Source organism: Telopea speciosissima, chromosome 6, assembly GCF_018873765.1.
Source record: "Telopea speciosissima isolate NSW1024214 ecotype Mountain lineage chromosome 6, Tspe_v1, whole genome shotgun sequence".
Taxonomy (NCBI): Eukaryota; Viridiplantae; Streptophyta; class Magnoliopsida; order Proteales; family Proteaceae; genus Telopea; species Telopea speciosissima.
In genome coordinates, this window is record NC_057921.1 from 38,214,453 (window position 1) to 38,225,367 (window position 10,915).

At 41.1% G+C, this 10,915-nt stretch overlaps 1 protein-coding gene across 2 annotated transcripts; it reads left to right on the forward strand.

The window, feature by feature from the left end:
- The first annotated feature begins 1,108 nt into the window (after nucleotides 1-1,108).
- On the forward strand, nucleotides 1,109-3,802 carry LOC122663830 (transcription factor HHO3-like). 2 transcript variants are annotated; one of them, XM_043859480.1, is made up of 6 exons: nucleotides 1,109-1,236; nucleotides 1,360-1,634; nucleotides 1,720-1,799; nucleotides 1,854-2,032; nucleotides 2,143-2,219; nucleotides 3,331-3,802. In XM_043859480.1, the coding sequence occupies exons 1-6, from the start codon at nucleotides 1,113-1,115 to the stop codon at nucleotides 3,682-3,684; spliced, it is 1,089 nt and encodes a 362-aa protein (XP_043715415.1). In that variant the 5' UTR covers nucleotides 1,109-1,112; the 3' UTR covers nucleotides 3,685-3,802. The 2 variants fall into 2 exon arrangements, with proteins under 2 accessions (XP_043715415.1, XP_043715414.1); XM_043859479.1 differs by having other exon boundaries at nucleotides 1,720-2,032.
- The last annotated feature ends 7,113 nt before the right edge of the window (nucleotides 3,803-10,915 follow it).

A 10,915-nucleotide genomic window follows, 5' to 3' on the forward strand; every position in this document is an offset into this window, starting at 1 on the left:
CGAGCTCGACCTGTGGCCGAGGTGCCCTTCGATGGTGCACACATCTGACTGTGTTGCACATGCGATGGAGAGAATGATTTCCAACTCGGTCTTCAGATGTGTGCATCCATCCAAGCCATCCGAAAGGGCTTCTCGGCCACGTGTCGAGCTCGGACAGTGCACCAGACATCTTCCAGCGCACCCTAGCACTGCAAACTAGCCGGATTCTTGGTCATTCCATCTTTCCAAGGGTGCGATCGTGTGGTATTCCTTTCGAAAAATTTCTTGTTGCTACACTAGCAGGCTGCCAGCCAAGGAAATGGAATAATTCAGCTTCCCTTTGAGTTCATAAATACCCTCCTAGGTTTTTGTATTTTCTAAAATAACCTTTAAGATCTCATTTTCTATTTTCTAAAATATCCTTTAAGATCTCATTTCCTTGGCAGCCAGCCTAGTAGCAGGAAAATTCCTGCTACAAAGTGTAGAAGCAAAATTTCGTCCCTAATAAAGAATAATAAAATATTTGAATTTAATGAATCAAAATAAAATAAAAAAATCTTTACATTTTTTCCCCTGGCTTCCGACTAATTCTGAAACAATTTTACCTATAAAAAAAAAAAAAAAAGACTAATTCTGAAACAGGCGATATCGTTGGAACGTTATGAGGTCTGATCCTGTCTGTGAATTCCCCCACTTTTAAAAGGAAAGCGAAGATGTCTTCGATCTTATCTCTACTTCTTATATTCTCTCTCTCTTACGTCAGCGCCAGAACACACCCCTACCCTATCGACGAAGGAATCAACCCTATCGAATATTCAATACCACTTCTTAAGTCTTACGTCATATACGCGACGCACCGCCATCGACTCCTTACACCCCTTCGATCCCTTTTCCTCTTCTCTTTCTTCTTCTCTCTTTTTCTCTCTCTCTCTCTTAACATCTTAAAAAAAATGATCTTTCTTTCAAAGTTTATTCTCTGTTTTGATGCCAAATACTAAGATCCCATTCTTAACCTTTCCCTTTCTCTGCTCCTCTTGTTCTCCCTCTCCCTTTTTCTTCTCCTCTTTCCTCTTTTTCATTAAATCTCGTCTTCGATCGATTAAGAAAAAACCCTGATACGAAGAATGACAAAAATGGAAGATTACTTAGAACGAATGCAAAGATGTCGAGAATATGTGGAAGCCCTTGAAGAAGAACGCCGGAAGATCCAGGTCTTCCATCGCGAACTTCCCCTCTGCCTAGAGCTTGTTACCCAAGGTATTTACTTTTTTTTTTAATTTTTCTTATTCTTTGGATTTATTTTCTGGACTTTTGTTTGAATTCTTGGAACGCAACAAATAAAATCAATAAATTTGATTCTGGGTTCTCTGTTTTTTGTAGCCATCGATGCTTGCCGGCAACAGGTTGGAAGCGCCGCCACAACGGCGGAGTATTTTCCCGGAAGATCTGAGTGTTCAGAGCAGACATCAAGCGAAGGACCCATGTTAGAAGAATTTATTCCTATAAAACGAAACTCCTCTTCAACAGAAGAGGAATCTCAAAACAAATCCAAATGTGAAGAAATAAATGATAAGGATAAACCCCTTCAGAAGACTGATTGGTTAAGATCTGTTCAACTCTGGAACACAGACTCAGATCCATCACCCCCTAAACAGGTTAGACAGAAACCAAATATTCCTCTGTTTTAAAGAATTAAAAATTGAATCTTTTTCTAAAACTATGAAAGAACTTTTTTTGCAGGATCAAACAGAGAAGCCCTCATTGATTGAACCTAAGAAAAGTGTGGGTGCATTTCATGCTTTTCAGAGAGATAATAAAGGGGTTACTGCAACAACAACAACATCCATTGCTACAATTCCATCTTCAGCCCAAGCAGCAACTATAAGTTCCACAACTACTACTACTGATACAGTAGCTAATGGAGATGATAGTTCCAAGAAAGAAGATAAAGAAGAGAAAGAAGGATTATCACAGAGGAAACCCAGGAGATGTTGGTCACCAGAGCTTCATCGTCGTTTCTTACATGCCCTTCAACAATTGGGTGGTTCTCATGGTATGTATCTCTCTCTCTCTCTCTCTGTGTGTAAAATCAAAATCAGAATTTACTGATTTTTTTTTTAGAATCTAATTTGTCCTTCTTTGCTTTGATTGATTCTTTCACAGCTGCAACACCTAAACAGATTAGAGAGTTGATGAAGGTAGATGGGCTTACAAACGACGAAGTCAAAAGTCATTTACAGGTTTGTAAATTGTAAATTGTAAATCAGTTAAATCTATTTTTTTTTTTATTTATGATTTTTCCAAATTTATATTTTGGTTTTCAAATTTAGTTAAAAATTGGGGGTTAGGTGGAAAGAAGCGTAGCCGTGGAGAATCATAGAGATGCCATGGGCCGTGGGCGTCGGCGGAGTTTTTCTATTAATGGGTGTTTTTTTATTCTGAGATTCCTTTTCTGGATTCTCTCTCCCTATCGCTTTAAATATACGACAAGAGAGTGTAGGGACCACATTGTCAGATTTCATTCAGTCATTGTCTATTGGATGCGAATCTTTTCATAGAAGTTTTTATCTAAATTGACCCCTAAGTGGAGTTGGTGGCATCCTAGGTTGCAAAGTCCCAAGTGAACATGGAATCGATTCTTATAGGCTCCAACGAAAAAGAAAAAAAAAAATAAAAAATTTTATATCCTTTAGTGGAAAGTTTTCCCTATCCTTGTATGTGAGAGGGTTTCTGACAAAGAATTGGAAAAATCGTAAATTTTCACTTATTAATTAATGTCTTGAAACTCGCATTCTCTCATATACTCGATTTATACGATCGAGTATGAAAATTTTTCCCTATCCTTTATAAGAAAGAAATTTTATGAATAACAAAGATAATGATGTTATTTCACAGGCGAAGAGAGAGATAGACACATGATAGAACTTGTGTAGGCCAAGCTCGGGACGCAGGACTCTCATGTTTCTATCCCTCTCTTCCTTAAAACAAGGAGGTAATAATGTGTTTTTATGAGAGATAGACTCATGGGAGTATAGCGTAACGGATAGAAAACTGCCTCTCATATTATATAATATAGATAAAAGTTTTTGTTCTTCTAGAATAAATTTTTCTTTTTTGGGTAGAAGTGCTTCTAAAATAGTTAAATACATAATATAAATGGAATAATTAACTTCTCATGTACGGACATCGATCCTACTTTTTAATATACATACGCTTACGAATGAATAAGGAGCTAACACCTGTCTTACTTTTTAGGTGTTAGTATCCAGCTGAACATACATGCACAGGAATTCAACTCTTAGATTATGTAATCGTTTAGTATTTCTGATTGTATTTTTTTGTTTGTTATAGAAATATCGGCTGCATACAAGACGACCCCGTTCGGCGGCAATCCCTAATGGCAGCAACCCACAGCAGCCTCAATTTGTGGTGGTGGGAGGCATCTGGGTCCCTCCACCGGAATATGATGCAGTGGCGGCGGCGACGACACGGGAGACGAATGGAGTTGCTACTAATGGAATCTATTCTCCAGTAGCTGCTGCACCAATGCCTCCTCTGCCTTCCACAGTAAAGCAATCACAGCGATCCACTTCACCGTCGGAAGAGAGGAGGAGGAGGAACCAATCCGCCGATGAAAAGAGTCATTCGAATTCACCAGATTCGTCTTCCTCCACCCATACTACTACTGCTTCACCGGCTTGCTGATTTTGTTTTCTATTTTGCTTGTATAGAGTGAAGAATGTAGAGAGTGTAATAACAAGTTTTGTAATGAATTATCATCCAACCTTTCTTTTGTATTTAAACAAAGATAACATGAAAGGAAGATGGCAGCATTGCCTTTTGAGAGTTTAATTCTTGTTTTCTCTTTCTTGTTGTGTTTAAACTGTAGTTCTATTAACTCCAAAGATAATTTTTCTCACAGCATTCATGTTTTGTCTTCATATGATTGTAATTTATCTAAGAGTGATGCAAATTGGGTATTTTTTTTTTTTTAATAGATAAAACTCAGGGAGATTTGAACTCATGATCTCCATCTTAATTATGAGGTATTGGTCTTTACCAACCGAGCTAACCCTTGGGGTTAAATTGGGTAATTTTTGTTGCCTCTAAAGATACACTTGTCATTGTCATTAGTATAAATCTCATCTGTCCTTTGTGTTAGCTGATAAAGGAATCAATATGGTATCTTTTTTTTTTATTCTTTTTTATATCAAAACATATTTGGATTGCAGGACCTTTAGGGATGCGCAGAGAATACCTCCATTCTTTTTCATTGGTTGATTTGTTTGACTCCTTTGTTTGCTCACCTTCCTTGTCGCAGTATGATAAAATTCTTTTTCCATTTCAATTATTACCACGTATTATTTGGTTGGTTCCTTCTGTGAATCATCCAATTATAATATGTGATGGTTGTTTTGACCTGATTACCTATATTGTTGATTGGGCTGCTGTAATTCTTTTACTTACATCGCAATTTTGCTCTTTTTCAGGAACGTGTTCGCATTGAAAACCAAAAGCATCATGCAAGATTTGCAACAAGATGATGGACAAAAGGTACCAAAGAGTAGAGATATGGGTGGACACAGATTCAGATCCTCTACTGCTGAGCTGCCCGGCAGAATCCTACTGCCAAGACACGGCAAGATGGCAAATGATTGCCTTACCTCCACTCGGGCAAGGCGCTCGAGCAGGGTAAGACGGTCATTGCTCGCCTTGCTGTGTTTTGGCAGTAGGGTCCTGCCGGGCAGCTCTACAGTTTGTTTGTATTATTCCTTTTGTAGGAAGGTTTAATGGTGGATTGGCCACAAAGAAATCTTACTTTATTTCTATTTATGAAGAAATCTTCAGCAATCTCCTATGAGTACTAAAAGATGATGACGATGATGATGCGTTTAATTAGTTCACCACTAAGGCATGCAATCGATGTCTACCGTTCACCAAAGGTCTTAAGTTTACGTAGACGCAACTTCTTAATGTTCCACCACCAAAGTTTAAGTAAGAGGTTGTTCTAGAAACTTTAATTAGCATCAATTACTACACCATTCTTGTTGCTATGAGTGATGCAGGTGAAAGTTTTCAACACTGCTTTTGTTGATCATACCTTGTTATTTCCTTCCATGTAAAGTGTAAGGGTATTGATGTAATATTCCTTCATATGTTCTAACATAATCCTACTCATAGTAAAGCTCAGACTGTGAGGGGTAATCTAGTAATTAATCCATCTGATCTAAACCCTAGTTTTTCTATAAATACTAGCTGGAGGTAGCAGCCTGGATATTCCAAACTCGATACTCAGGGTGTAATGCTTTAAGCAACCTTGTGCTTAAACCCTAAACCCTAACATAAAGGTATCTTACAGTTAATTAAAATAAAAAATGTAGATGTGCCAAAGGTTGAATATAAGCTTGTCCTTGTAAAAAACCGAATGCTTTGGTTCCAAATTTATGTAGCAAGTTAATAATGAGAATGGACAGTCACACAATGTATATAAAGATTTACAAGGTTCGACAAGATTGCCTACGTCAATGGTGAGAAGAGATCCGTTTCATTATCAATGGAGAATAGGATTACAGTTGTTTGTCCTCACATCTCTCTCAGGTTGCATTACAGAGAAGGAACCTTTGCTACAAATTTATAGTGAAAACCCTACACAGGAATTTTACTGAAATACCCATGTGGCTCTAAATATGTTGAAGTGATGGAATGCAAGACATTATACACCCAACTAAGGGTGTCAATCGGTACGGTAACGGAAATTCGGTACATTTTCGATTTAGTACAAAAGATAGAAAGTACATACTAAAAGCCGAATTCTACCGAATACAAATTGCATTTTCAATACCGATACCACATCAACTCGATACAAATTTGATTTGATTTTTATTCAGTATCAAATACGGTTTCTTATTTGCTTTGAGGATTTGTTGTCTTGAGCATGAAGCACAAGCACAGCGCGGCACAAGTCAAAACCTGAGCTGTAGAGAAATTAGGGATAGACACTTACAATGGTTAGTAGGGAAAGGGTTTTGACTTTTGGGTTTTGTCTAAATACTTTTTTTTTTGGTAAGTCATCTTTACTCTTTCTATCAAAAAAAAAAAAAAAAGTTGTCTTTACTCTTTGCACTTAATGTTATTATTATAATATAAAAAAGTTGGATGGGCATTTATGTCCATTCAAAATTACCAAAACCCCCACCCGTATAAAGGCAGGTTCTATGGGAGAATCTTTCGTGCACGATTCTTGTTCCTTTATATATATGTAAACACATATAGCCTCGGTTTGATATAAAACACATAATTCGATTAGGTTCAGTACATACCGAACAATTTTGCCTTAGAAATCAATACCGTATCAAACCAAGAAAATTTCCAATTCTCCATACTAAAGTCATACTGAATCTTCTTTAATATGATTCGATACGATTTTATACAACAATTTAGATTTAGGTTTCAAATTGACACCCTTGTCCCCAACACAATGTTGAAGTGAAAGCCCAAGACATTGTTAAGAGTCAAGACACTCGGCTTATCACCAAACCAAAAACATTACAAAATTGGTATTTGATCCCAAATTTGAAAGGTCAAAGAAAGGAATACATATAATAGTAATGGTAAAAAGTCCATTGTTGGCTGATCTAAAGATTCTCTTTTGTATAAAATATAATGGTACTATTCCGTATTTTAACAACTGCCTAAGAATATATTTTATTATATTACAAGTAAAAAAATTATTGTTATATATATATTTCCCTTGAGCCAATATTGTGTGAACAACCAATATATATGGTCCTCTCCGAATATTCCAGGTATACCTAAACTACCCATGCCAATTCATGTGAGAATATTCTGCAATTTTTTAAGTCATCTTTGAGGCAAGGAACATAAGGGGAATATTCTGATTCTAAACCCTAAACCACATCCTCTCAATTTAATACAAAATTTCTTTCTGTACTTGATTACATCTCTTTCATTAGTGATAAGTTAAAATAATGCCCATTTTAACCTAAATAAATAAATAAATAAATACCCACGATAGCTAACCAGAATTTGTTATTTTAGATATGCTGCCCAAGGTGATGTTGATGATTCTGATTTATTGAATCCTTGACAAGTTTCAAAGGGATCTCCTAACAAAAAAAACAAAAGGTTTTTAAAGGAAAAAAAAAGAAGATAATGATAATAATGTGGATTGGATGGTTACAATGATTTTGATAAGATAATATTTTAAACCATTAAGAATCTCACTAGTCACTAACCTAACATGTAGCGACAAGATTTTGTTTTTGCTAGGCTGGATTTGATGGATTAATGTTTGTTTAATTCCTTTAAAAATATGAAATAAGATATAGAAATGAAACGTGGATTTTGGGCTGGATATGGAGAAATACTACAAGTGACCTTTCATTGGATTGAAAGGCCAATGGAAACTTTTGAAATTTGAAATAGATGGAACTTTTGAAATTTGAAATAGATGGATTGTGAGGTAAACATTGACCTTTTATATACTACAATGATAGTAGTCTATGGCTTCATTAATTAACTACTATTATATATAGAAGCAACTAGCCTTTGCCCCATTTAGTTGGGATAAAGCTTGTTAAGTATAAGAAGGCAATGCTCAAAAATGCTGGGTTGATGCCCTTTCATTGATTATTTAACAAAAAAAAAAAAAAAAAAAACACAAAACAAAAGGGTCATTGCAAGTTCTTCTGAAAAATATCATTTAGATTATCTGTTAACTATATATAGGATGATTACTGAAAGAATCTCACACTTTATTAACCAACAGTTTACACTTATATAGGAAATACATTATATGAATGAGAACATAATCCTAGACTAGATACAGAGTAACAATTGTAACTATGTAACAACAGTTTGCACAAAAAAAAAAAAAAAAGAAAAAAAGAAAAAAAGAAAAAAAGAAAAACTATGTTACGTCACAACACATGAGTTGGATACAGCTGGACAGATAGCAGTGTTCCCATGTGTAGTAGTATAGGGAGGAATATCTTTAACATGCCCCCTCAAGCTCAACGGCGGGCTGCCGACGGTGAGCTTGGCACGAAGTAAAGCAAAACATTGACAAAACAACCCCTTGATAAATATATCAGCAACCTGATCAACAGTAGAGAAATAACGAACAAGTCTTTGGCTAGAGGCAACCATATCACGCATGAAGTGAAAATCGATCTCGATGTGCTTCGTTCGAGCATGAAACATTGGGAGATAAGTCGCCCGATATTGTCACACCATATAACCAGTGTAGTAGGCAAAAAAATACCCAACTCCTGTAACAAGGAGCGCAACCATACAATTTCAATAGCAACAGAGGCAACTGCTTGATATTCGGCCTCAATGGATGATCTTGCAACCGTACGTTGCTTTCGGGAACACCAGGAAACTAAGTGAGATCCAAAAAATATACTATATCCAGTCGTGGACTTCCAATCTACAGGGCAACCTGCCCAATCCGCATCAAAGTATGCCACTGATGAGGCATAAAACACCCCACCTATCAGAGGCTGCCACAGGGCCGACCCGACCTCAGTCCGAGAACCGAGTTGGGCCGAGCAGGAAATCGGGCCGACCCCATCTCCACTATAAGTCACTTGACAGAGCCAGACTCACGCAAGCTAGCCGGTGGCTGAGGCCGAACTCATACAGGTCAGCCATAGACACCTGGCCGAGCTTGCGGCCGAGACCAACCTCTCAGGCCGACCTCCCTTGCCGACATCCCTTGCCGACCACCTAGGCCGACCTCCGAGGCCGAGCCCTCCTCCACTAAAGCTGCCATAGTGCCTCACCGGGGATCTCCGGGCCACGTCAGCGTATCCTAAGAATCACGGGATAAGGATCGAGCCGCGGTCCCAGCGCCACACGGAATCACACTCTACATGGACTCTTACCTTATTAAGAGCCCGACCCCGAAAATAGCTCTCCACTCCGCTCTACGCGAGAGAACCTTTCGAAAGAAGGACTCCTACCATACTAGGACTCTCCCCACCGCCTCATCGCATCCTCACTCTATAAATACCCAGGTATGGAGCACCATTGAGGATCTTGCTTTTACTACGCAGTTACGACGCAGTTATGCTGTTGCATTGGAGACCTGACTTGAGCATCGGAGAGTCCTAGGCCGGAGCCACACCAGCTCTCTTGTGCTCATCGCTTGGTTTTTGCAGACTCATCCGTGGGCGAACCGGACATCGGAGGTTTTCACCCGCAACAGATTTGGCGCCTTCTGTGGGAACGACATCGCAAGCATCGTCGTTTCTACCAACTCAAGAGCAACAATAATGGTGCACACGAGATCAGGGCAGCATGGCTCGACTTCCCGCACGGACGAGCCACAACCCATTGGGCAAACGAGGCGATCACCGCCCCCCGAAGCCTCTCGGCAGGGGATAAACAGAAGACCCCCTCGGGCAGGGGGTGCGCAGCCCATCACGGGCACTATGATCAATCCCATTCCCCCACCGGAGGGTGGGAATGGGAGAGGTGTGCTAACCACGGCCGCGGCTGACCAGGTGCAGGCCGAGCCAAGCTTGGACGGGATGGGCCTACCAGTGCCGCCGCCCTTGTCGGAGAGTTTGGACCCCGAAGCCCCGGCAAATAATCGACAAGTCATGGACTTGCAGTTGCAGATGCTCCACACCAACGAGATGCTGCGCACCTTCATGAACCAGATGGCCCGAGGCGGGCTGATGGGCCAACCGCTGGTCGCGCCCCCTCCAGCCCCGGTCCGCGCAGAGAGAAACTTACAAAAAAATGATGGCCGGCGTAGGGCCGAGCTTAGCCTAGCCGCATCCTCACACCCGTCTCGACAGAAGACTCCACCTCCGCACCCTAGTAGAGGCGCCCGGCGGGATGAACAAGAGCATCGCCGAAGCCCAGGAACAGGGCAGGAAATCAGACCAGCCGGCTCGGTAGCGAGGAGGTCGGTATTTTCTGGATGGCTTGGAGAGGACGGACAGCCGAAGAGAGTCCGAGAACAAAGGAAAGAGCCGAATGAAAGGCGCGCGGTGAGACAAGGAGAAGGATCTCGTCGTACCCCCTGGCGTCAAAGCTCGCCTCCCCCAGAAGAACAACAGGGGAGCCCCCGTGGGTCCAACTTCCAGGAGGAAAGAAGAACAAGGAAGGATGGTGCGGGCCGAGCTGACCAGAATGGCCAACTACAACGGGACTACTGACCCTACCGACCTCGGGCTGAAGAGCCGGTTGGCCGAGCACATGAAACCGAGCTGGAGAGGCGGCTACGAGACTTGGCGGAGCAAGTGGAGGGGTTGAAGAAACAAGCGACCCCGGACGCCTATTCGTTGGTCGGGCGTCACCCATATCCTCCTGAGATCATGACCGCGCCGCTGCTGATCGGGTTCAAACCTCCCCCGTTCAACCGATATGACATGTTGACCAACCCGACGGATCACATCAACTACTTTAATGCGATGATGACCATGTACGGAGATCGTTTCTTGTCGAGCCTTCCCTGCATCCCTCAAGGGCGCGGTGACCTCATGGTTCTCCTAGTTGCCGCCGAACTCTATAACAAGCTTCACTCAACTCTGTCGAGCCTTCGTCACGCGCTTCCAGAGTAGTATGAAACACAAGAAGACGACAGTCAACCTCCTCAGTGTGAAGCAAAGGCCCGATGAGTCGATCCGAGCATTCGTCTCCCGCTTCAACAAGGAATCCTTAGACATCAAGGATTTGGATGAGGACACGACCCATACTGCTATGAGCAACGGGCTTGCCGACATGGACCTCATCAAGGACTTGGCCCGGAAGCCGACCAGAAACCTGGCCGAGCTCTTAGAGAGATGCAATGAATTTACAAATATGGCCGAGGTCCTCCAGGCCCGGAAGGGAAACGAAGGCCGACCCAACAAGAAAAGGCCGACAATAGACGACCATAGAGAAGACAAACGGCCCAGGA